The sequence below is a fragment of the Scyliorhinus torazame genome, chromosome 10 (assembly GCF_047496885.1).
Source record: "Scyliorhinus torazame isolate Kashiwa2021f chromosome 10, sScyTor2.1, whole genome shotgun sequence".
Lineage (NCBI taxonomy): Eukaryota > Metazoa > Chordata > Chondrichthyes > Carcharhiniformes > Scyliorhinidae > Scyliorhinus > Scyliorhinus torazame.
In genome coordinates, this window is record NC_092716.1 from 179,098,910 (window position 1) to 179,124,803 (window position 25,894).

The 25,894-nt window shown below is 46.6% G+C and overlaps 1 protein-coding gene across 1 annotated transcript; it reads right to left on the reverse strand.

Annotated features, from left to right (window-relative positions):
- Positions 1-2,244: 2,244 nt before the first annotated feature.
- On the reverse strand, positions 2,245-25,858 carry sdhaf2 (succinate dehydrogenase complex assembly factor 2). The gene is made up of 4 exons (XM_072466032.1): positions 25,680-25,858; positions 19,819-20,039; positions 4,391-4,500; positions 2,245-2,725 (listed from the first exon to the last, which is right to left on the reverse strand). Exons 1-4 carry the CDS (start codon positions 25,695-25,697, stop codon positions 2,595-2,597), a joined length of 480 nt encoding a protein of 159 aa, XP_072322133.1. The 5' UTR covers positions 25,698-25,858; the 3' UTR covers positions 2,245-2,594.
- Positions 25,859-25,894: the final 36 nt, after the last annotated feature.

The window sequence follows — 25,894 nt, forward strand, 5'->3', positions numbered from 1 at the left end:
AGTGTACCAGACGCCTCATCACTAAAGTGCCCAACCGAGGTGAGCGCCTCTGCGATGGTGGAGGGTGTTGGTGACAGCAGTGGCGTTGTGTCGTGCGCATCGTCCCACTCTGAGTCCATGGCACTTTGGGGTGGCAGTTCGTCTCCGCCCATTCAATCTGTGTCACTGTCCTGTATTTCAGTTTCCTGGGTAGTGGTGTCCTGGGTAGGGGTGTCCTGGGTAGTGGTGTCCTGGGTAGTGGTTTCGTGGCTCGGCTGTGACGGGGGCCTGTGGCTGCCCCTCTCGTCGCTGGGTGGCACACGCCTGCGTCGTCGCACCCGCACGAGACGGGGGGGGGGGGGTCGTCTCCCTGTTGCACCAGGTCTCTCCATCTCCAGTGGTCTACGAGGGACATCGTGCGGGCGTCGCATGCCAGAGGGTCCGGGTCTCTCCATCTCCAGTGGTCTCCAAGGGGCATCCTGCGGGCGTCGCATGCCAGAGGGTCCGGGTCTCTCCATCTCCAGTGGTCTCCAAGGGGCATCCTGCGGGCGTCGCATGCCAGAGGGTCCGGGTCTCTCCGTCCCCCGTGGTCTCCGAGGGGCATCATGCGGGCGGTCTGCATCTGCGGGGATGGGCGCCTGGACGTTTGGTCCTGCGATACACAATGAAGCATGCATGGTTAGACACGCAGGCAGTGATCAGGTGATATGGGAGAGGGGGGATATGGATATCGGGCAGGGGGGTGGGGGGAGGCTCACCCTGGCTGCTCTGACGAGGTTATTCACCTTCTTGTGGCACTGGGTGCCTGTCCGTGGTGTCAGGGCCACAGCGGTGACGGCCTCTGCCACCTCCCTCCACAGACGCCGGCTGTGGCGTTGGGCAACTCTGCGGCCGTGCCCGGGATACAGGGCCTCCCTCCTCTGCTCCACTGCGTCCAGGACCGCCTTAATGTCACGAGACTGGAACCTCGGGGCTGAGCGGCGGGCGGCCATCCATTCGGGTGTTCTGGTCGGGTGGGGGGAGCAGCGCGTCCTTAATGAGCCGTCACGCCGTGCGGCGTGTATGACACCGCACGGCGTGAACCACGTGAGCCTGTGCGGATAGCGTCACGTCGCTGCTAGCCCATTCCGGGCCGGAGACTTTGCGACGTTTGGGGCGGCGTGATGCAGGTGGGATTTGCGCCGTTTTTGCCGCCGGTCGGCGGACTTTGCGCCGATAACGGAGAATTTCGCCCCTGATTCTGCCCGAAGTTGGAGAAATTTTGGAGATCTTTTTTCAGCACCATGTCAACGATCTTGCACTGAGACTTGGAGCCGAGTCCCCTGGACCTCCCAGAGCTGCAGGTGAGGGTGGATGTTTTAGCCTTCACCTCGCTGACTGCTCTGTTGGGATGGAGGTTAACTTCTCCACCCTGTGCCTCATTGTGGCTGGGGGACCTGATGGAGTTCTTGTATCTTGAGAAGGTGAAGTTCACCTTGAGGGGGGCAATTGAGGGGTCCCATAAGAGATGGGGGCTATTTTTTACTTTAAAGAGTTGGCTACCATCAACTGCTAAGGTAAGGGTGTTGGAATGGGTGGGGTTATATTGGGGTTGGTTGGTGAGAGAGGTTCTTTTGTTATTTTTTTTGTTGGGGGTTGTTTTGTTTTATGTATAAAATGTTAAAATGTTGAAAACAGAATAAAAATACTTTCAAAAAGAAAACTGATTCCGGTGATTCACTTGACATGGTTTCATTTAGTCGTGATTTTCAGGAATGCAACAACTTTAAGTAAAGACGTACTGTTTGATGAACTTGATCCTCTTCACTCTGGATTTCAGAAGTGATCAGGTGCAAGGGATCTGAACACTAGTTTTCTTTGTTCACCCTCATCACATTTAAAAGTTCTTGGATATGCACTTGAAGTATCATAACCTACAAGCTTACAGACCAAGAGATGGAAAGTAGGATGGGGTTGGATAGCTCTTTATTGGCCAGCACAGACAATGATGGACTGAATGGCCTCCCTTCATACTGTAAATTTTTGAACTGGTGAATGGGGGTAGTGTACTGATAACAATCAGAATCCCCTGTTGAGATCAGCTAACTCAGATTGATCTCGAGTAACTCAGTCCAACACCATCCACATACTACACCTAACGATCAAGCTATTTTGGATAAGGGAAATGGGATTCGGTGGATTGCTTTTAGAGAGCTGGCATAGACATGATAGGCCACAGGGCCTCCTCGTGTGCTGTAACTATTGTATAAAAGAAATCAGACCATCTTTCAGAAAACAGGCTTATTTATTTATAAGGAATCAACTTAAATCCTTTTCTTTTGCTGTACAAGACCATATATGGTTCAATTTCAGCAACAGATATTGACAGAAGCCAATCAGTTCTGACACAGAACTATTTGTTTTTCAGGGGCTGGAGCTTTGCTGGATACGCTCCGAACAGTCTAGCTCCTATACATACAAGCAGATAGTAACACACACTTCAAAAATGGCCAGTGATACCTCAACCATTTTTAACTAGTTAATATTTGAACTTCTGAATCTCTGTATATTGTTACTGCAGATCACTTGGGCAAAACAATTATCAGCAGTCCTTTTATGAGCAAAGTAATCCGATATTAATTTTTGTTCTCAAAGAGATAATCGAGAGCAGGCTGCCCTATCCTCTGCTCCATGTTGCGATTTTTGGTGAACTCTTTCAGCAAGGTCATTATTTCATTATCAAATTCTGGAGGAGTTGGCTTGGTTTCTGTTCAGGTGAAGAAGATAAAAACAAAGGTCACAAAATCACAATCTATATGGGGTGTTTGAGCTCTAGATTGGCTACAAGACTGCAGATTGAACCCAATACCCTCTTCAACCCCAAACAGCAGAATTCCTACCTAATGACTGAATTTTTAAAATAAATTTTTAAATTGGGTGACGTGTGATGGGCAGATTTCCTCTTTTTCCTGATGGCTCACCTTTTGGGTTACAACTTCATGATCTTCACCAGCAACAGAGAATTTAAAATTTTCATATGTGCTTTATAATACAGTAGGTACCTTTTTGACTATTACGGATATTACAGCCCAGCTGATTGAGGACCCCCATCCATATATTCAGGAATCTTTGGATAATAATCAAATTGCAAATACAGGGACCTTGAAAAAGTTATAAATCTGCAGGTTCAAACGCAAAATGCTGCAATTGTAAAGGCTGTTTTCCCCCTCAACTTTAATTGGGCAGCACGGTACCACAGTGGGTAGCACTGTTGTTTCACAGCGCCAGGGTCCCAGGTTCGATTCCCGGCTTGGGTCACTGTCTGTGTGGAGTCTGCACGTTCTCCCCGTGTCTGTGTGGGTTTCCTCTGGGTGCTCCGGTTTCCTCCCACAAGTCCCGAAATAATAATAATAATCACTTATTGTCACGAGTAGGCTTCAATGAAGTTACTGTGAAAAGCCCCTAGTCGCCACATTCTGGTGCCTGTTCGGGGAGGCTGGTACGGGAATTGAACCTGCGCTGCTGGCATTGTTCTGTACTACAAGCCAGCGATTTAGCCCACTGTGCTAAACCAGCCCCTATGTGCTGTTAGGTGAATTGGACATTCTTAATTCTCCCTCTGTGTACCCAAACAGGCGCTGGAATGTGGTGACTAGGGGCTTTTCACAGTAACTTCATTGCAGTGTTAATATAAGCCTACTTGTGACAATAAAGATTATTATTAATAGCTGATTGTTGTGTAACACCCAGAGAGAGAACAGTTTATCCACAGCATTCACCGAGTTAGTTGATCTGAGCTGGTGTAGTGGTAAAGCTGTTACAATTTGCTTCAGTGCTGGTAAGGAGTTCTCACTCCTTGGTACTATGTCCTGTTCTCAAATATACATATCAACAGCCAGTTTTACCCTCCTGAGGACTGAGACAGTGAGACTAATTATAATGCTCTCATTGATGCCCCAGTTATCAGCTAACAGTGCAGTTACAGACAGATGTTCCTGTTCTGTAAATGTTAGTACCACAATATGCCACGTTTATCCACTGAATCATTAGCGGTTGAGAATCACTTTTTTGGAAGAAGTTAAAATGTAAAAGAAGGGGCGGCACGGTGGCACAGTGGTTAGCACTGCTGCTTCATGGCGCCGAGGACCCGGGTTTAATTCCGGTCCTGGGTCACTGTCCATGTGGAGTTTGCACATTTTCTCCATGTCTGCGTGGGCCTCATCCCCACAACCCAAGATGGGCAGGGTGATTGGCCACGCAAAATTGCCCCTTAATTGGGGGTAAAAAAAAGAATTGGGTACTCTAAATTTTATTTTAAAAACGTAACAGAAATTCAGAAACCAACTATTTACTATAAAACAATTAGTTACCTTCTAATCAGGAGTTGGGGAATAAGGCAGGGAAAGGGGAGCATTGCTGGGTCTGTACATACCTGTTATCCAGTAGTAAATGTCCCAGTCATTGCTTGGTTGATTTATCAGCTTATCATACAAGCTCAGCTGTGTCGCTGTCATTTTATTTAGATGTTCTTTGGCAAAGAAACTGAAATAAGAAAGTTACCAGGCATAATGCATTGTAATCAAAATATTGTTTTTATTTCTTGCTCTAGTATACCATGTGGCAAGTTATCAAGAGTGTTCAGAACAGGGGTAATCAATCCATAATGATAACTGTTTCTCTCCACAGATATTGCCTGACCGGCTGAATATTTCTAGTGTTTTCTGTTTTTCTTTTACATTCAGGCAGTTTGTTCTCATTCAGTGCCAGATATCTGCGATTAGTTTTATTTTGTCAGCAGTAGGGACCATTTTCTTATTTTGAGTATCAGCACCAGTACCAGTAGTAAATATTCTGATGAACAGTTGCTACCTGGAACATTAATTGTTTCTCCACAGATGCTACCAGACCTGCTGAATATCTTGAGTATTTTCTGTTTTTATATTAAATATTCTCAAATTAAGTGAAATGCTGCAGAGGTTCCAAGCATCACAGATGCGAGCCTTTACCTCCTTGTGATATCAAGAAATAGCTGAAGGCACTGGCTACTGCAAAGGCTATGGGCCCTAACAATATTATTTCAATAGTACTGAAGACTTGTGCTCCAGAACGGGCCATGCCCCTAGCCAAGTGTACAGCTACAACACTGTTATCTACCCAACAATGAGGCAGACCAGACTCCAACAGTAGCTAGGATACGCGACCAAAGCCCCAATATTTTAGTTTATTTGTAAGACTGCGGAAAGAATGATTCGCTCCAGGAGTGATTGCATTTGAAAAATAGGGCTTTGGTCTTTCTAAAACAAAACTTTTATTATAAATACAATATTAAACTTTTAACTTCACACCTGAAATAGAACAGCTTACAATTACCCGTTAACACTACTACTCAATTCCCCATTGAACAACGAGGAAAGAAACATACAACTGTCAATCCAGCTTAAAAGTCAGCTGGGCAGAGAGTAATACTTGCTTCACAGAACAGATTCTGGCTCTGGTTAGAACCCCTTAAGACTCTGGCTGAATATCTTCAAACGGCTGCTTCAATTGGGTTGTTTCATCCTCGTATCTTCAGACAATACTGCTCTGCTTTTAAAATATTATTACTCTTTAAACGATCCTACTGGGAATGAAAACTGCCTTCACTTGTGATCTAAAAACAAACAAGGATTACCAGATCAGACTTCACTTCCATAAGCCTTTCTCCAAATATTCTGTCTCTCTGGTGCTTTCAAAATGTCTTTCTGGACTTCCGGTGACGGTGATGTGCTGAGAGGACGCACATCAGTTGACTCTCCTCTGAACCAAGATAAAAAAAGGCACTTTTAATTGAATTTTGCCCAAATTTCATAAAAAATAATCCCTCAACAACTAAAGGAGGATAACCAAGGAAAGATGCCAGCAAACGGGAGCTCGAGGAGCTGAAGAGACGGCAGAAGCAGCGGAAAGTGCCATGACCAGCAGACAAGACAGCAGACCCATGAGTGCAGGGGCGCGTCCACATGGCGTACACATAGTTGGTGGCCATGTTGGGTGCCCCCTTACAAAGGGAAACCCCGGAGCGCAGGGGCCTGATCTCATGGTGAGAACGGTGACCGTGGCCATGTTGGATGGCTCCCTAACAAAGGGAAACCCCGGAGTGCAGGGGCGCGTCCACCAGGTAAGTATGGTTGATCCCGCAGGAACGGAGTGACAAACCCACCCATCAGATTATCACCTGGAATGTAAGGGGGCTTAACGCCCCAGTGTCTTCGCCCACTTAACTCTGAAAGCCAACATAATCTTCCTGCAGGGGACACACCTGAGGGAGAAGGGCCGACTGCGGGTAAGAAAGGGCTGGGTGGGACAGTCGTATCACTCATGTTACAGGATGAGGGCTAGGGGAGTAGCCATACTGATTCGTAAGAGGACGAGGTTTCCAGCGAAAAAGACGGTTACAGACCAAGGGGGACGGTACGTCATGGTCAGCGGTGTCTTGGACAGGGCACTGGTAATTCTGGTAAATGTGTACGCGCCCAACTGGGACGACACAGACTTTATAAAGAAGACTATGGCTCAAATCCCCAACATTTGACACACACTGACTGATCATGGGGGCAACTTCCAACTGTGTACAGGACCTTCTGACGGACCGATCAAACACCAGAACGGGGAAAATGACAGGCATGGCTAGGGAACTGGGAGCATTCATGGAGCAGACTTTAATATAAAATTTGCACCAGCCGTGGCCTCACTCCTAAGGGGCATGTTCGCAGACTCATTTGCGAGGGGCACCCTGTCTCCTACATTAACACAGGCCACGATATCGCTGATACACAAAAAAGAAAAAGGCCCAACGGAATGCGCATCATACAGACCCATTTTGCTGCTCAACGTAGATGCGAAGATACTTGCAAAGGTCCTGGCCAAGAGACTGGAGAACTGCGTACCGGAGGTGGTCGTAAAGGACCAGACGGGCTTTGTTACTGGTAAACAGTTAACTGCGAACATCAGGCGACCGATGAATGTAATAATGACCCCATCCGGGGAGAGGACACCAGAGATGATCGTCTCCCTGGACGCTGAAAAGGCCTTCGACAGAGTCCAGTGGAAGTACCTCTTTGAGGTACTGGAGCGGTTTGGGCTAAGAGCGGGGTTCACCTCGTGGGTGAAACTCCTGTACAATGCCCCCAAGGCGAGCGTTCGGAACAACACCACCAGCTCTGACTACTTCCAGTTGCACAGAGCCACAAGGCAGGGATGCCCACTATCTCTGCTCGTTTGCCCTGGCAAATGAAACCCTGGCGATTGCTCTGCAAGATGCAAAAAGCTGGAAGGGCATTCAAAGAACAGGCAGAGAGCACAGAGTCTCACTCTATGCGGATGACCTGCTCCTCTACGTCTCGGACCCACTGAACGCCAGAAAGCAATCATGCAACTTCTGAGAAAGTTCAGAGCCTTTTCGGGCTACAAACTTAACCTGGGCAAAAGCAAGGTATTCCCGGTGAACCTGGACGGGGAAGGGACAGAGCTGAAGGGACTACCATTCAAACTAGCCCAAAACAAATTCCACTACCTGGGGATCCAGATAGCCCATGACTGGACATGGATCCACAAGTGGAATCTGACCAGTCTGCCGGAGGAAGTTAAAAGTACCTACAGAGGTGGGATGCACTCCCGCTTTCCCTGGCGAGGAGGGTGCAGACGATCAAGATGAACTACTGCCGAGGTTCCTCTTCCTATTTCGATCCATACCGATCTTCACCCCAAGGCCTTTTTCCATAATATAAACAAAATGATCATGGCATTTGTGTGTGGGGTAAGAACCCAAGGATCCCTAAATCGACACTGCAAAGGAGGAAAAATATGGGTGGTCTGGCCCTGCCGAATCTACAAAACTATCACTGGGCAGCTACGGCAGAGAAGGTGAGGGGATGGATACGTGAACCCAACATGGAATGTTTGAGGTTCGAGGAGTCCTCCTGCAAAGGAACGACCCACCGGGCCCTAGCCACGGCTGCGCTCCCATCCCCCGCCCGAAGAAATACACATCCTGTCCAGTGGTAGCAACACTAAAGACATGGAACCGAATGAGGCAACATTTTGGTCTAACCGAGATGTCCCCTCATGGCCCCCATCTGCGGAAATCACAAATTCCCACCAGCCATGCTCAACACCACTTTTTAAAAATGGAGAGATGACGGGGCGATGCTCACAGTCAGGGACCTTTACATAGGGGACAGACTAGTGACCTTGTGCGAACTGACGGAAGACCTGGAACTACCAACAGGGCAGGAACTCAGAAACCTCCAAAGGTGCCCAAGGACCCCGATTGACACACTACGAGGGGAACTAATAAACACAGACATTAAGGAGGGGAGGGGGGGAAATTGTGGGAACATCTATGGACAGTAGATCGCCACACTACCAGAAGGATGCAGAGGCTTTAGAGAGGGTGCAGAAGAGATTTACCAGGATGTTGCCTGGTTATGGAGGTCATTAGCTATGAGGAGAGGCTAAATAAACTTGGTTTGCTCTCACTTGAACGAAGGAGGTTGAGGGCGACCTGATAGAGGTCTACAAAATTATGAGGGGCATAGACAGAGTGGATAGTCAGAGACTTTTTCCCAGGGTGGAGGGGTCAATTACTAGGGAGCATAGGTTTAAGGTGCGAGTGGCAAGGTTTAGAGGAGATGTACGAGGTATGTTTTTTTACACGGAGGGTAGTGGGTGCCTGGAACTCGCTGTTGGAGCAGATGGTGGAAGCAGGGATGATAGTGACGTTTAAGAGGCATCTTGACAAATACATGAATAGGATGGGAATAGAGGGAAACGGACCCCAGAAGTGTAGAAGATTGTAGTTTAGTCGGGCAGCATGGTCGGCACGGGCATGGAGGGCCAAAGGGCCTGTTCCTGTGCTGTACGTTTCTTTGGTCTATGTACTGGATCGGGCAAGACTACCGCTGGACCAAGCCAGACAAAAATGTGAGGACAAACTGTACTTTGAGGACAAAGTGGGTTGGAGACTCTGGAGCGAAGCACTGGGTAGGGACAACTCCACCTCCTCCTGTGTAGGGCTAAGCCTCATGCAGTTTAAAGTGGGGCACAGTGCTTACCCAACCAGAACCCGAATGAGCAGGTTCTTCCCGGAGGTGGGGGATAAATGTGAATGGTGCCAATGAGTCCCGGCCAACCACGCCCACATGTTATGGGCTTGCCCCAGACTTGTCGGGTTCTAGACAACCTTCTTCGAGACGATGTTCAATGTTTTGGGGGTGAGAGTGGAGCAGTGCCCGAGAGTCGCAGTATTCGGGTATCAGACCAGCCAAAACTACAGATGGGAAGAGGGCCGCGCCCTGGCTTTTGCTTCCTCAATCGCACATCGGAGAATCCTGCACGGCTGGCGACCAGCAGCACCACGGCTGCAGATTGGCTGGCAGACCTGTCAGAATTTCTCCACCTGGAGAAGATTAAGTTTACCATCCGCAGATCAGACGATGGCTTCCACAAAGCATGGGAGCCATTCATCAGCCTGTTCCAAGACCTCTTCGAGGCCATTAGAGACCAGGGAAAGAGGGGTGTGGATAGAGCAGACAAGAACGCACGCAACAAGAGGAGCAAAGGGGGAAGCGGGGGAGGAGAGAAGGAGGGAACACAAGGGAGTCACAGAGAGAAACATGGGGAAAAAAGGGAGGGAGGGGCAGAAAGGCCCCCCCCCCCGAACCCACAAGGACAACAACAAATAACACAGAAAAAAGGAACGGAGCTCTGTAATATGACACCCAGGCGGAAGAGGGGACTACCAACGTGGCGGGGGGGGGGGGGGGGGGATGTATGTTAAAAAGTATGTAAATAAGAAACTGCACAACATGTAAATACCAGGTGCACTATTTGTTGAATAGTTATTCTGTAAAATTTGAAAAAAGCCGATAATATATTGTTATGGGCGAGGCGTTTTCAGAACCCCAAAATGTATCATGAAGTTCAACCAACCTCCCCCTTCAATGTATTTGTTGCTTTTCCTAGCACACGGCTTGTTCCTTAGGTGTGGGATTACAATTATGGACACATGGGTTTTTAAACACAAAACAATGTTTATTCCATGAATTTAAATAAACATTGGATCTCTTAACAGCCCTTACTTCAAAGATAACCCCAAAAATATTACAACAGTAAATAATTCCTAAAAATGTTCCTTCAGACTTCCAAAGGACTTAACACCTTTAAACAGAATCACATCAGGTTAAAGGCTTTACTATTATGAGTTTAAATCACGCAAATGATCCAGAGATAGTCTTTCATGGCAGAGATCCAGCTCACTGCAAACACAGACACTCCCAAGGTCTTTTCAAACTGCAGCTCTCAGGAAACACACAGACACACACAAGCTGCTTTTTCAAAACTGAAACTTAAAAATGGCTGATCTAAAGCCCAGCTCCACCCACTCTCTGACATCACTGTTTTCTTAAAGGTACATTGCTTAAACATCCATGTCTTAAAGGTACTCTCACATGACAATATTTTTTAAAAATGTCTTTCTGCCCTCCTTGGCTCCACCAAGAAAATAAAAATTAACTTTCCAAGGATTGAAAGTACATTAACTCCCCAGGGACTTGCCAGGAAAGCCAGTATGAATTAATCCAGACTGGAAAACACATTCCTTCATCAATTTCACCTGCCGGGTGCGAAAACCACCCAGGCCCTGTAAAACAGAATTTTGATTTTTTTTTTTAAATGACCAATGCAGTCAAACACATTCTAACCCCAGGCTTTTAGCCCTTAAATTGCCCAATACATTTATAACCCAATTTTTCCAAAATCTTCCAATTGTCACAGAGATATGTCCTATACACAAAAAGGTCAAATTCAGCCTGGCCAATTACCATCCCATCAGTCTACTCTCATTCATCAGTAAAGTCGTCAACAGTGCTATCAAGCTGGGGCAGTATGGTGGCGCAGTGGTAGCACTGCAGTCTCACGGTGCCGAGGTCCCAGGTTTGATCCCGGCTCATGGTCACTATCCGTGTGGAGTTTGCATTCTCCCCGTATTTACGTGGGTTTCGCCCCCACAACCCAAAGATGTGCACGGTAGGTAGATTGGCCACGCTAAATTGCCCCTTAATTGGAAAAATGAATTGGGTACTCTAAATTTATTTTTAAAAACAGTGCTATCGAGCTGCATTTGCTTAATAATAACTGTACTAATGCTCAGTTTGCATTCCACTCGGGCTACTCAGCTCCTGATTTCATTACAGCCGTGGTTCAAACATGGACAAAACAGCTGAACTTCAGAGGTGAGGCAAGAGTTACTGCCCTTGACATCAAGGTAGCATTTGACCGAGTGTGGGATCAAGCGGCCCCAGCAAAACTGCAGGTAATGGGAATTGGGGGAAATCTCTCTGTTGGTTGGAGTCATATTTATGTGATGAACGCAAGAAATTGTCATGTTATATGTTTTGCAGTAATTTACTACGAACAGATGCATACAAACATAATGACTGCCAAAGCTATGATTAAAGGATCTTAAAAGTGAGCAAATTATTAACTTTACAGGTGACGTGTTCTGCTAATGGGATATTGTTTACATTTGAATAACAACTGGGATGTTGTCTTTGGTCCTGGCTAAACAGGTTATGGGATACCTTGTGGGAGGAGACAGAAGAATACCTTATGCTTTGGGTAGAGATGATGTAATTAAGGGGAGGAGCCAGAAAAGTTAGTTCTTCCTAGGATTGTAATCTGACCAGGTATTTCAGTTTTGGCCCTGAAAGGTTGTCTCTCCAACGATTCAGCACAGAGAAAAGCAAGTAAAAACCTTTGTTTATTCATGAAGTACTTAAACTATGTTGGTTTGCTTAATTGGAAATATAGTGGCCGGTTTAGGAATTAAGTTAAGATTTTTTTTCTTCTTTTACTTAAGAATTGTTGTAACTGTTAACTGTAAAGCTACTTCACTGTTGTTAATGTGCTTAAGTCTGTGTTTAAATTTAAGTTTGTTTTAACATTAAAGCTACCTATTGGTCAGTGTTATCACTCTTGGGATGCAGTAACATTTCTTCACAGTTTTACAAATTGCAAGTAGTTGGGTTCTCGTCCGGGAGCCGAACACTTAGCACAAAGAAAAATGCTTGTGGTGACTTCCGCAGGTGGCCATGGAGTGAGTGGTCAACATTTGGTGGCTCCCGCTCAAGGTGGATTTTTTTTGGTCCTTCCCCACCCGAATTGTGTGGTGTTTGAGGGCAAAAGATGTATGAGTGCCCAGGGAAGGTAATACTCCTCTGGTGAGGATCAGCGGACGAGGAGTGCCACGAGGAAGAGAGAGCAGTTGGAGCAGAAAAGTTTTCATGGTGCGATCCAGGTGAAGGTGGCAGAGGGCGAGGAGGCAGTGCAGCCCTCTCAGTGGTCGACGGAACAGCTGGTGATGTTCCTCAAAGGCAAATTCCAGCAGTAGAGGAAAAAGGCCTTAGAGGATTTGGCCAAAGTGGTGGAGTCGCTTAGGGCGGCAATCGAGCAGATAGAGCACAGACAGAAGGCTCAGGGCCTGGCGATCCAGAAGGCGGAGGAGTCAGTGGTGGAGCTTGAGGATTGGCTGATCTCGCTGGAGACGGATATGGGGATGGTGACGAGCAGCCAGAAGAAGCTGAGAGAGAAGCTGGAGGTCCTAGAGAACCGCTCCAGGAGGCAAAATTTGGGGATCGTTGAGATGCTCGAAGGCATCAAAGGTGCGGAGACCGCCAAGTTTGTGGCTCGCATGTTGGAAAAGCTGATGGGGGAGGGGGCCTTTGCCGACCCCTCGAGGTGGATCGGGTGCACAGGGCGCTAAGGAGGCGGTCGCAGGTGGGGGAGCCGCCGAGGGCGATGGTGGTGAGGCTGCATCAGTTCTTGGATAAAGAGAAGTTCTTAGGTGGTGAGGTAGACCAAGAAATGCACCTGAGAGGGGAGTGAGCTGCGTATTTATCAGGACCTTGGTGCAGAGCTGGCCAAGTGGAGGGCCGGGTATAATCGGATAAAGGCTGCCCTCTGCAAGAAGGGGGTGAAGTTTGGGGTTTTGTGCCCTGCCCGTTTGTGGGTGATACATCAAAAGCAGGAATTTTATTTTGAGTCACCAAAGGAGGTGATGGACCGGGAGGAGTGTGAGGACATTGAACCCTGACGAGGAGTTCTGTGTAAATTGTGGGGTATATAGGGTGGGTCGATTGGGGCAGGTTATGACAGGGGAGTGGCGATGCTGAGTGTGCCTTTTATTTCTCTGTCGTTTGGGAGGGTTGGGGGGGCAGTGGGCTGGAGGGGTGAGGAGAACTCAGAGGTCTTGGACGGGGGCCACCATGCTAGCTGGGTGATCTAGTTAACGGGAGTGAAGTGAGGGTTGTCAGAGGAAGGTGTGGGGGGATTGGGATGGTTCTTTGGTTGAATGGGGGGGGGGGGGGGTTGCTGACATGGGTGTGGGGTGTGGTGCAGTTGGGTAGAGAGATGGCGGCGGACGTCTGGGGGTGGGCCAAGAAAGGTGCGTGACAGGGGCTGACTTAGAAAGGGATATGGCTGATCGGCAGGGGAAGGGGGTGAGGAGCCCCAGACCAGGTTGGTCACATGGAACGTCCAAGGTTTGAATGGTGTCGCTTGCTTTTGCGCTCTTGAGGATCTTGAAGGTGGAAGTTGTGTTCTTACAGAAGACACAACTGAAGTTGGAGGATCAGACAAGGCTGAGAAAGGGATGGGTGAGGCAGGGGTTCCACTTGGGGTTAGACATGAAGACGAGGGTGGGTGGAGTGGGTGTATTTGTTGGAGGTGCTGGGATGGTTTGGCTTGGCCAGGGGTTTGTGGATTGGGTTTGGCTGTTGTTCGGCTGATGCCAAGCGTTCTACGAGTTTGGAGTACTTCGGGTTACATTGGGGGGGGGGGGGGGGAAGAGAGGCGGGGTGCCCACTCTCCCCATTGTTTTTCTCCTCGGTGATAGAGCCGTTGGCTGTGAGGGGCATTGAGGGGCTGGAAAGGGATTGAGCTGGCGAGGGGGGTTGCTAAGCATTAGAATTTCGCTATATGTGGACAATTTGTTGTTATACATTTCCAACCTATTGGGTAGCGTTGAAAGGATTCTGGAGATCCTGAGAGAATTTGGACGGTTTTCGGGATACAAATTGAACATGGGGAAGAGCAAGGTGTTCTCTATTAATGCTAGAGAGCAGGAGAGGCGGTTTGGGGAGTTACAGTTCCGGGTGGTGGGGGCGAGTTTTCGGTATCTGGGAATCCAGGTGGCACGGAGCTGGTTCCGGCTACACAAATTGAACTTAACCAACTGGTGGAGGGCATGAAGGATTTCAAGAGCTGGGATGTGTTACGGCTGTCATTAGCTGGCCGCGTGCAGACGGTGATCTCCCCATCTTTGTTCCTTTCTCTTTTAGGAAGGTGAACAAGATAATTTTGGGGTTTGTGTGGGCAAGACCCAGCGGGTGAGGCGGATGTTCCTGGAGAGGAGGCAAGGTTGGGGTTATTGTTGCCGAATTTGATGAATTATTATGGGGCGGTGAATATTGCAATGTGAGGAAATGGGCAGTGGAGGAATTATAGAATTTGCAGTGCAGAAGGAGGCCATTCGGCCCAATGATCAGTATGGGGGCGGATGGAGGCAGCGCCATGTAGGGGAACGGGTTTGAGGGCACTATTGTTGGTGCCTCTTCTGTTCTCGCCAGCCAGGTATTCCGTGAGCCCAATGATGGTTTTGGCGTTAAGGGTGTGGAGCCAGTGGAGGTAACATTTTGGGTTGGAGCATGTCGTTGTGGGCGCCGATATGTGGCAGCCATAGGTTAGTGCCGGCGAGGCTGAATGCGAGGTTCTGGGGGTGACGGCAGAGTACTTTGGGGACTTGTTTATAGGAGGCAGGTCTGGAGGAATTAGAGGAAACCTTTGCATTGCCCAAAGGGAATGGTTTTTGGTACCTGCAGGTGAGAGATGTCATGAGGAGAAGTGCTACCTTCCCGGGGCTGTCGCCTCGGGTGTTGTAAGACATTGAAGGATGATATTGAGGAAGGGAGAATGTTGAATATCTACAGTGGGTTGATGGAGAGGAAGGGCGCTTCGGTGGAGGAGATTAAGTGTAAATGGGACGAGGAGTGGGGAGGGGAGGTGCGGTATGGGTCATGGGAAGAGGCCTTGCGGAGGGTGAACGTCCTCGTCATGTATGAGGTTGTGTCTCATCCAGTTTAAGGTGGTGCATAGGGCCCAAATTGTAGTGTTCTTTCGGATGGCCTGATTTATATTACAAGAACACTTGTAGCTAAATCTATAAACGATTTATGCACATTAACTGTGGGTCAACCACCTCCAAAACAGGTGAATAACAGTATGAAAATGCACAAGCAACCTCTCTCCCAGCTCCCTAGTCAGTCTGAGGTCACCTGACTCTAGCATTCATTCATATACCAGTGAAACTCCTAGTGGTCAGTCGGTGAATTACAACACAACCGTGATATCACTACATTCCTTTTCCTTTGAAGGGATAAATTAATACATCATCAGTATATTTACATGTGATATCATGAGCTTGTGAGTCTAACAATATTAATTTTAAAAAACATGTAAAACTGGTTTAAATACTTATATATACATACACACCACAACAGCAAGCATAGTGTGTACAAATAGTCCAAATCTACAAATTGAGTCGACCATGTTTTCTTCTGACTCTGGTTGATCTTCTCAAAGTTTGACCTTGCTGCTCAGAACTTGTAAATTCAATGTTCTCCATGACATTCTCATGCTCAGGAACTGCTGGACTATCTGACACTGCAGTTGACGTTGATGATTCTGACGTACATTCATCATCCATCACGTTGTTGTGAAAGTCTTCTCTGGTTTTCAAAAGCATGCATCGATTTCTTCTTAAAACCAACTCTTCCTCTGTACATTGTAGTAACGGGGTGCTACTTCTTCAAGTACAAAGGCTTTTCCCGACCAATTGCCTGAATCTTCTACTCTCACAATGTCATCACTACTTGTTTTGCTTTAATGTTTTGCATTTCCTGCAGTACCACTGCATTCTCTTCCTTCTTTGCCAAGTATGGAAGTGTGGTACGCAACCTTCTATTCATGAGTAACTCTGCTAGCAACTACCATGTGACAATATGTACACCTTTTTCGTTAAGATCTTTCGGATCCATGCCTATCCGAGCCTCACCATTTTTTTGTTTCACATCTGCCATGAAATTTACCCCATTTGTAGGTTCTTCTACCTTCTTGATAACTTGTGGTTTCGTATCTGATACGAGTGGTAGGGTAGAAATGAGATTGACATGCAGATCTACATCTTCAGCAATTTCACTATTAATAGTTTCTATCGGTGCTTTAGATAATGCATTGTTAAATTGTATCTCGTTGGCGAAGTGCACTAAAATCAGTAACACATCGCTGAATTTGCTGATAATGTTCTCAGAATCGTTGGAGTTTTGATCCAATCCTTTGTGGATGCTACGTACCAACTGCACTCGACCTAATTCTTCACTGGACTGATCCGATCCCAAGCCCTCGGGTAAAATACAGAATGGGACGGAATAAACTGTGTTCTTCACCACCACACTCAGGTCACAAGCACCATAACATTTAATACTTGAACCATTATAATCTTTCAGAGATATTTTGTGATTTCTTCTGATCGGCAGAATTTTTAGATTTTTAAAAATCAGTCATGATGATTAAATTGGCTTTGGCACCAGTGTCAAACTTCAATTGGACCACTGTACTGCTCACTTCAAGTTGTAGCAGCCATTTGTCACCAATCGCATTTATTTTAAATGGAGTATCAGTTCACATTTTTTTTAAAGTGCTGGAGAATTTTTTGATGTCTCCAAAAAATTCTTCTTCTCTGTCATTTCTCCAACAGATATGATGTTTCATCACTGTAGACTGTGTCTTCCACTGTGCTGACTGAACTGGCGTTGAGCTTACGAGTAACAATTCTGAGCAAAGTGATTTTTTCCTTTGCATCTGGAACAAAACTTGCCAAATGCTGGACACTGCCTTAATTTGTGCCTTTGACCACATCTTTTACACAGAAATACTCCATCTTGATCTTTAACATGTAAATTGGTGTGCGAGGAGCTGCAGGAACTTTCCCGGCTTTTTGGGGGAAGTTTCCCACCTTTATGGAAAAAGGGCGGCAACCGGAGTTCTTTCCTTCAAGAATACACCGCCATTACTGATAAACATTTTAGAATGCTGTGCTGCTAGCTCGTGAGCCCGACAAATCTTAACTGTTTGTTCCAAAGATAACTCCGATTCCCTCAGCAACCGGGACCTCAGCTTATTTTCATTTACACCAAACACGATCTGGTCCCAAATCAGGGAAGGTTCCACCGCAGAAAAATTACAGGTTTTAGCTTTTAACTTTAAATCAGTGATGAAATGATCTATGGACTCTTCTGTCTTCTGTTAACGTGATCTAAACACACGTTAGATCATAAATTTCACTCTTTCTGGGGGTGCAATGTTCATCAAATCTTCAAATTACTTGGTTAAAGTTTTTACTACCTTCATCGTTTGCAAATTTAAACATATTAAACACAGCAATTGCTTTGGGCCCTGCCGCTGTTATGCGAATATGTTATTGCTACCTTATGCGAATCTGATTGATGTCCTAAATTTACTGCAGTAAGAAACAGATTAAATTGTTGTTTAAAGACACCCCAGTGGCTGTCCACATTACCATGAAATCTGAGACTCATTGGTGGCTTCAATGACTGTGTAGTTCATTTGTGCAGTCTGCAAAATCTTCAAATCTCTGTGCACCTCATGGCAGGCTGCACCAATGATGAGATAGTTTTTTCTCAGTGTTTAATACCATCCAACCCTGGTACCATGTAATGTTCTTGTCAGAAGCCTGATTTATATTACAAGAACGCTTGTAGCTAAAGCTATAAATGATTTATTAACATTAACTGTGGGTCAAATAATAACAGTATGAACATGCACAAGCAACCTCTCTCCCAGCACCCTCGTCGGTCTGAGGTCACCTGATTCTTACATTCACTTATATATTAGTGAGACACCTAGTGGTCAGTCGGTGAATTAAAACACAACCATGATATCACTACACACATGACGGTGGTGAGGATGATCTGCTTCTTTGCAGGGGTGGGGGATAGGTGTGGCCGGTGTGTGTGCGGCCCTGCAAATCACGTCTATATGTTTTGGGCATGTCCAAAGCTGAGGGGGTTCTGGCTGTGGTTCTTGGATTTTAAGTCCGAGATTCTGGGTACGGGAATGGCAATATTCGGTGTCGGAAGATCCGGGAGTCCAGGTGGGGAGAGAGGCCGATGTATTGGCCTTTGCCTCTCTGATTCCCGGAGTCGGATTCTGTGGTGTTGGTAGGACTCGATGATGCCAAAGGAGGGGAGGGAATGGGTGAGTGACGAGTGACCTGGCAGAATTCCTGCAGTTGGAGAAGGTCAAGTTTGCTTTGCGGGGTTTGTAGGAGGGCTTCACCCGGAGGTGTAAACCATTCATTGATTTCTTAAAGATGGATTGAGGGGTCAGCGGGGGGGGGGGGGGGGGGGGGGAGTGATTGGGGTGGGGGGGAAATTAGGAAGGTGGGGTGCGTGGGGTGTTGGCATGGGGGGGGTGGGGGGAGGTAGGGGATTTGTAGTTTCTGTGCATGTTGATGCTTTGGTCTTCTGATGAAAATATGTAAAAGCCTTGAATAAAATATTATTTTTAAAAAGAACAATGCTTGTGGTTGTTGGAGGAATCCTCTAGGTTCCAGGGCATCACTGCGGGAGTTCCTCAGGGTATTGTCTTTCGGCCTAACCATCTTCAGCTGCTTCATAATGACCTTTCTTCCATCATTAGTTTAGGAATGGGAATGTTTGCTGATGATTGCAATGTTTAGTAACATTCATAATGACTCAGATACTGAAGCAGCCCATGTCCAAATGCAGCAAGGCCGGTACAGGCTTGGGCCGACAGGGTTGCAAGTAACATTCACACCAGAAAATGACCATCTCCAACAAGGGAGAATCTAACCATTGCCCGTTTGACATTCAACAGAATCCCTACAGTGCAGAACTGAATTACCCGCTATCAACATCCTGGGGAGGTTACCATTGACCAGAAACTGAACTAGCCATATAAATACTGTGGCTACAAGAGCAGGTGAGAGGCCAGGAATCCTGTGGTGAGTGACTCACCTCCTGACTCTCCAAAGCCTGTCCACAAGTCACAAGCCAGGAGTGTGATGGAATACTGTCCATTTGCCTGGACGTTCAGCTCCGACAACATTTACGAAGCTCCACTGCATCCAGGACAAAGCTGCCCGCTTGATTGGTACCCCATCCACATACAATCACTCCCTCCACCACCGATGGCACAGCGTACCATCTACAAGATGCATTGCAAGAATTCACTAAGCTCATTAGACAGCATGGTCTGAACCTATGATCACGACCATCTAAAGGAACAGGGGAAGCAGCCACATGGGAACTGCCACCTGTACTCACCATCCTGACTTGAAAATATATCATCGTTTCTTCTCTGTCACTGGGTCAAAATCCTGGGACTCTATCACTAATAGCTCTGTGGGTGTACTACATGGATTGCAGCGGTTAAAGTAGGTAGATTGTCATTACCTTATCAAGGGCAATTAGGGATGGGCAATAAATGCTGGGCTAACCAGTGATGCCCACATCCCGATGAATGAATAAAAAGACTTCCTCTGCACTGTCTCAAATAACATTCTCGGCTCAGAATAAACAGGGAATAATACCGAATGAGGCAAAGTTCCATCACAAACACGAAGGGGGAAAAGCAGTACAAGCATGTTAAAATGCCGTTGACAATTTGATAAATGGTAAAGCAAATGATAATTCAGATCTTCAAATTCAAACTCCAATATTTTACCTCAATATGATGCAGTTCTCTAGCATTCCCCGCTTACGGCTCTCATACAGCAGGCGTGCGCGCTTTGTATCCAGTGGCTCATCAGTCCGCTCTTCCCATGGAAGTAGCAGTATCTGAAAAATGTCTCTCATTTCATCATTCGGAGTATCTCCACGAAATGCTCGTGCAGAGCAAGCACCAAGTACGGTACGTATTAAGCTTTGTCTGGACAGTCTCAGAGCCTGCAGAGAGACAAGGCGGAGATTCTGTCAAACCTCAGCATATTGATCCCTTACTGACACATAATATCTCCTAGCTATCATCTTCTGAGTGTCAAATAATTGATAATAGGCTCCAATTTCAGTTTTAAAAGATTTCTTCATTATGATTAATTTTGTACAAGTTACCACGAGGCATTGAGTAGTCTGACTATATTACCTGTGCCCTATGGGTCACCTGCAAATGGTGATACAGTGTACTAAGATACAACAGCTGAAGTTGCTCCACGAATGGTAGCATGGAGGGTGAATACATTGACGATCAGAACTTGATGAGTGAATATGTAGCTTTAGATTATAATTTTACTGAAGGAGGCCATTCAGCCCATTGTGCCTGTGTGAGTGCTTTGAAAGTGTTATCCAATTAGTCCCACTATCTTATTTATTCTACATAGCCCTGAAGTTTTCTCCTCTTTATCCAATTCCAGTTTAAACGTTTATATTAAATCTGCTTTTACCATCCTTTCAGGCTATGCATTTCATAGCATCATAGAATCTCTACAGTGCAGAAGGAGGCCATTCGGCCCATCAGGTCTGCACCGACCCTCTGAAAGTGCACCCTACCTAGGCACATGCCCCCACCATATCCCGTAACCCAGAAACCCCACCTAACCTCTTGTACACTAAGGGACAATTTAGCATGACCAATCCACCTAACCTATACATCTATGGACTGTGGGAGGAAACCAGAGTACCCGGAGGAAACCCAGGCAGGCACAGGGAGAATGTACAAACTCCACACTCACAGTCACCCAAGGCTGGAATTGAACCCAGTCCCTGGCTCTGTGAGGGTGCAGTGCTAACCATTGTGTTTCCCTGCCGCCCCAAATCAGATCATTACCCACTTTAAACATTCAAGGCTCTGGTTAAAACTAGAATTCTTTCCATATCTGATCCGTTGTGCATTTCCAACATTTTCTCTCATTTCAAATTTCTAGTATTTACATTATTTGTTATTGTCATGTTAAATTGTTCAATATTTAAGGCAACAGGCTTACAGTTTTCATAGAAGAACAAAGCAAATTGTGGAATGTGATCACAAAATACTGATTAAAAATCTCAAGTGTTGCACATATTGAAGGCACAATTAAAGTGGGTTGGCAGAGTTTTTTCCCTTTCATATCCAGTATGGTAACAGGAGGAAGCCATTCAGTCTAATCATTATCTACAATTGTCTTGATTCTGTAATCCTTTACTAACAGAAAACCATCAATCTCAGTTTTAATATTTTCAATTGACCCAGCATCCGCAACTTTTTCAAGGACTGAGTTTTGGATTTCCATGATCATCCGGGAGGCAGAAGGGGTAATAGACAAGAGTTACAGGGAGGTAACCACACCCAAGGTACAGGACAAGAGTTGCTGGGTTACAGTCAGGGGAAAGAAAACAAACGGACAGACAGTGCAGTGATCCCTCGTGGCCAGTCCCCTTCAAAACAAGTATACCGTTTTGGATGCTGTTGGGGGGGGATTACCTACCGGGGGAAGGCCTTAGCGGCCAGATCTCTGGCACTGGGTCTGGCTCTGGGGCTCAGAAGGGAAGGGGGGAGAATAGAAAAGCAATTGTGGTAGGACACTCAATGGTTAGGGGAATAGATAGGAGTTTCTGTGGTCGGGAGCGAGACTCCCGGAAGGTATGTTGCCTCCCGGGTGCCAGGGCCAGGGATGTCTCGGATAGTGTCTTCAGGATCCTTAAGGGGGAGGGGGAGCAGCCAGAAGTCGTGGTGCACATTGGTACCAACGACGTAGGTAGGAAAAGGGGTGTGGATATAATAAACGAGTTTAGGGAGTGAGGCTGGAAGTTAAAAGCCAGGACAGACAGAGTTGTCATCTCTGGTTTGTTGCCGGTGCCACGTGATAGCGAGGCTAGGAATAGGGAGAGAGTGCAGTTGAACACGTGGCTGCAAGAATGGTGTAGGAGGGAGGGCTTCAGGTATTTGGATAATTGGAGCGCATTCTGGGAAGGTGGGACCTGTATAAGCAGAGGTGGACTAATATCCTGGGAGGGAGGTTTTCTAGTACTCTTCAGGAGGGTTTAAACTAATTTAGCAGGGGAATGGGAACCGGATTTGTAGTCCAGCAACTGAGGTAGCCGATGTTCCGGGCATCAAAGCGTGTAGTGAGGCAGTGGGGAAGGTAACACTGACAAAGGAGAGTACTTGCAGGCACGTAGATGGGTTGAAGTGTGTATACTTCAACGCAAGAAGCATCAGGAATAAGATGGGTGAACTTAAGGCATGGATCGGTACTTGGACTACGATGTGGTGGCCATCACGGAAACTTGGATGGAAGAGGGGCAGAAATGGTTGTTGGACATTCCTGGTTATAGATGTTTCAATAAGATTAGGGAGGGTGGTAAAAGAGATGTGGGGTTGCATTATTAATTAGAGATAGTATAACAGCTGCAGAAAGGCAGTTTGAGGAGGATCTGCCTACTGAGGTAGTATGGGTTGATGTCAGAAATAGGAAAGGTGCAGTCACCTTGTTGGAAGTTTTCTATAGGCCCCCCAATAGCAGCAGAGATGTGGAGGAACAGATTGGGAAACAGATTTTGGAAGGTGCAGAAGTCACAGGGTAGTAGTCATGGGTGACTCCAAAGTCCCAAATATTGAGTGGAAACTCTTTAGATCAAATAGTTTGGATGGGGTGGTGTTTGTGCAGTGTGTCCAGGAAGCTTTTCTAACACAGTATGTAGATTGCCCGACCAGAGGGGAGGCCATATTGGATTTGGTACTTGGTAATGAACCAGGGCAAGTGATAGATTTGTTAGTGGGGGAGCATTTTGGAGATAGTGACCACAATTCTGTGACTTTCACTTTCGTAATGGAAAGGGATAGGTGCGTGCAACAGGGCAAGGTTTACAATTGGGGGGAAGGGTAAATACAATGCTGTCAGACAAGAACTGAAGTGCATAAGTTGGGAACATAGGCTGTCAGGCAAAGACACAATTGAAATGTGGAACTTGTTCAAGGAACAGATACTACGTGTCCTTGATATGTATGTCCCTGAGAGGCAGGGAAGAGATGGTCAAGTGAGGGAACCATGGTTGACAAGAGAGGTTGAATGTCTTGTTAAGAGGAAGAAGGATACTTATGTAAGGCTGAGGAAACAAGGTTCAGACAGGGCGCTGGAGGGATACAAGATAGCCAGGAGGGAACTGAAGAAAGGGATTAGGAGAGCTAACAGAGGGCATGAAAAATCTTTGGCGGGTAGGATCAAAGAAAACCCCAAGGCCTTTTACACATATGTGAGAAATATGAGAATGACTAGAGCGAGGGTAGGTCAGATCAAGGACAGTGGCGGGAGATTGTGTATTGAGTCTGAAGAGATAGGAGAGGTCTTGAACGAGTACTTTTCTTCGGTATTTACGAATGAGAGGGGCCATATTGTTGGAGCGGACAGTGTGAAACAGACTGGTAAGCTCGAGGAGATACTTGTTGGGAAGGAAGATGTGTTGGGTATTTTGAAAAACTTGAGGATAGACAAGTCCCCAGGCCTGACGGGATATATCCAAGGATTATATGGGAATCAAGAGATGAAATTGCAGAGCCGTTGGCAATGATCTTTTTGTCCTCACTGTCAACAGGGGTGGTACCAGGGGATTGGAGAGTGGCGAATGTCGTGTCCCTGTTCAAAAAAGGGAATAGGGATAACCCTGGGAATTACAGGCCAGTTAGTCGTACTTTGGTGGTAGGCAAAGTAATGGAAAGGGACTGAGGGATAGGATTTCTGAGCATCTGGAAAGACACTGCTTGATTAGGGATAGTCAGCACAGATTTGTGAGGGGTAGGTCTTGCCTCACAAGTCTTATTGAGTTCTTTGAGGAGGTGACCAAGCACGTGGTTGAAGATAAAGCAGTGGCTGTAGTGTACATGGATTTTAGTAAGGCATTTGATAAGGTTCCCCATGGTAGGCTTCTGCAGAAAGTAAGGAGGCATGGGATAGTGAGAAATTTGGCCAGTTGGATAACGAACTGGCTAACCGATAGAAATCAGAGAGTGGTGGTGGATGACAAATATTCAGCCTGGAGCCCAGTTACCAGTGGCGTACCACAGGGATCAGTTCTGGGTCCTCTGCTATTTGTGATTTTCATTAATGACTTGGATGAGGGAGTTGAAGGATGGGTCAGTAAATTTGCAGACGATACGAAGATTGGTGGTGTTGTGGATAGTGAGGAGGGCTGTTGTCAGCTGCAAAGAGACATAAATAGGGTGTAGAGCTGGGCTGAGAAGTGGCAGATGGAGTTTAACCCTGAAAAGTGTGAGGTTGCCCATTTTGGAAGGACAAATATGAATGCGGAGTACAGGGTTAATGGTAGGGTTCTTGGCAATGTGGAGGAGCAGAGAGATCTTGGGGTCTATGTTCATAGATCTTTGAAAGTTGCCACTCAAGTGGATAGAACTGTGAAGAAGGCCGATGGTGTGCTAGGGTTAATTAGCAGAGGGATTTAATTTAAGGGTCGTGATGTGATGATGTAGCTGTACAAAACCTTGGTAAGGCCACATTTGGAGTACTGTGTGCAGTTCTGGTTGCCTCATTTTAGGAAGGATGTGGAAGTTTTGGAAAAGGTGCAAAGAAGATTTACCAGGATGTTGCCTGGATGGAGAGTAGGTCTTACGAGGAAAGGTTGAGGGTGCTAGGCATTTTCTCATTCGAACGGAGAAGGATGAGGGGAGACTTGATAGAGGTTTATAAGATGATATGGGGAATAGATAAGAGTAGACAGTCAGAGACTTTTTCCCCGGGTGGAACAAACCATTACAAGGGGACATAGATTTAAGGTGAATGGTGGAAGATATAGGAGGGATGTCAGAGGTAGGTTCTTTATCCAGAGAGTAGTGGGGGCATGGAATGCACTATCTGTGGAAGTAGTAGAGTCGGAAACATTAGGGACCTTCAAGTGGCTATTGGATAGGTACATGAATCACGGTAGAATGATGGGGTGTAGATTAATTTGTTCTTAATCTAGGACAAAAGTATGGCACAACATCGTGGGCCAAAGCGCATGTTCTGTGCTGTATTTTTCTGTGTTCTATGTTCTAAAACATGGTTCTCGAATATCCTAGGTCTTATATCTTGCAGATTGCGTCCCCATGTGTTGGTTTCCCGTGAGAAAAAAAACCTTAACATCTCTCCTATTAGCACTGCTACCTCACAATGCCAGGATCTGGGTTCGATTCCGACCTTGGGTGACTGTCTGTGTGGAGTTTGCACATTCTCCCAGTGTCTGCATGGGTTTCACCCCACAACCCAAAGATGTGGTGCTTAATTGGGAGAAAAAATTGGGTACTCTAAATTTATATACAAAGGGCTGATCCCTTTTGATGCAAGGGAAGCTAAGCTAACTTTAGCAACCTGCCCTCAGAATTTGAATAGAAACAATGTGCAGGGGTACGGGGAAAAGACAGGGGATGGGCACTAAGTCATGATGCTCGTTTGGAGAGCCGGTTCAGAATGGCCTCCTTTCGCGCGGTAACGATTCTGTGATTCTGACCTTCACCGTTTTAGCCCCGGTATAATTCTGGTCAATTGGCAGCACCTTTCCAAGGCCTTGATATCCTTTCTGAAAGTTCATTTTAAACCCTGCTCCCTTGTTTTTACTCACACTCCGCACCGCCGACATCTTCCACCTCTTTAGTAGCAAAAGTTACTCTGGGTTTACTGGAAAGTATCCCTGGCAAGAGGGCAGAGGTGCACAATGAAATGTGTTTTTGTAATGTGACAGCCAGTTGCGTACTGTTGTCTTGGGCTCCTACCATCCGCAGGCACAGTCAGTGGGGCGGAAGCCTGTTCTGCGTGTCAACAGCGGGGCGGAAGTAC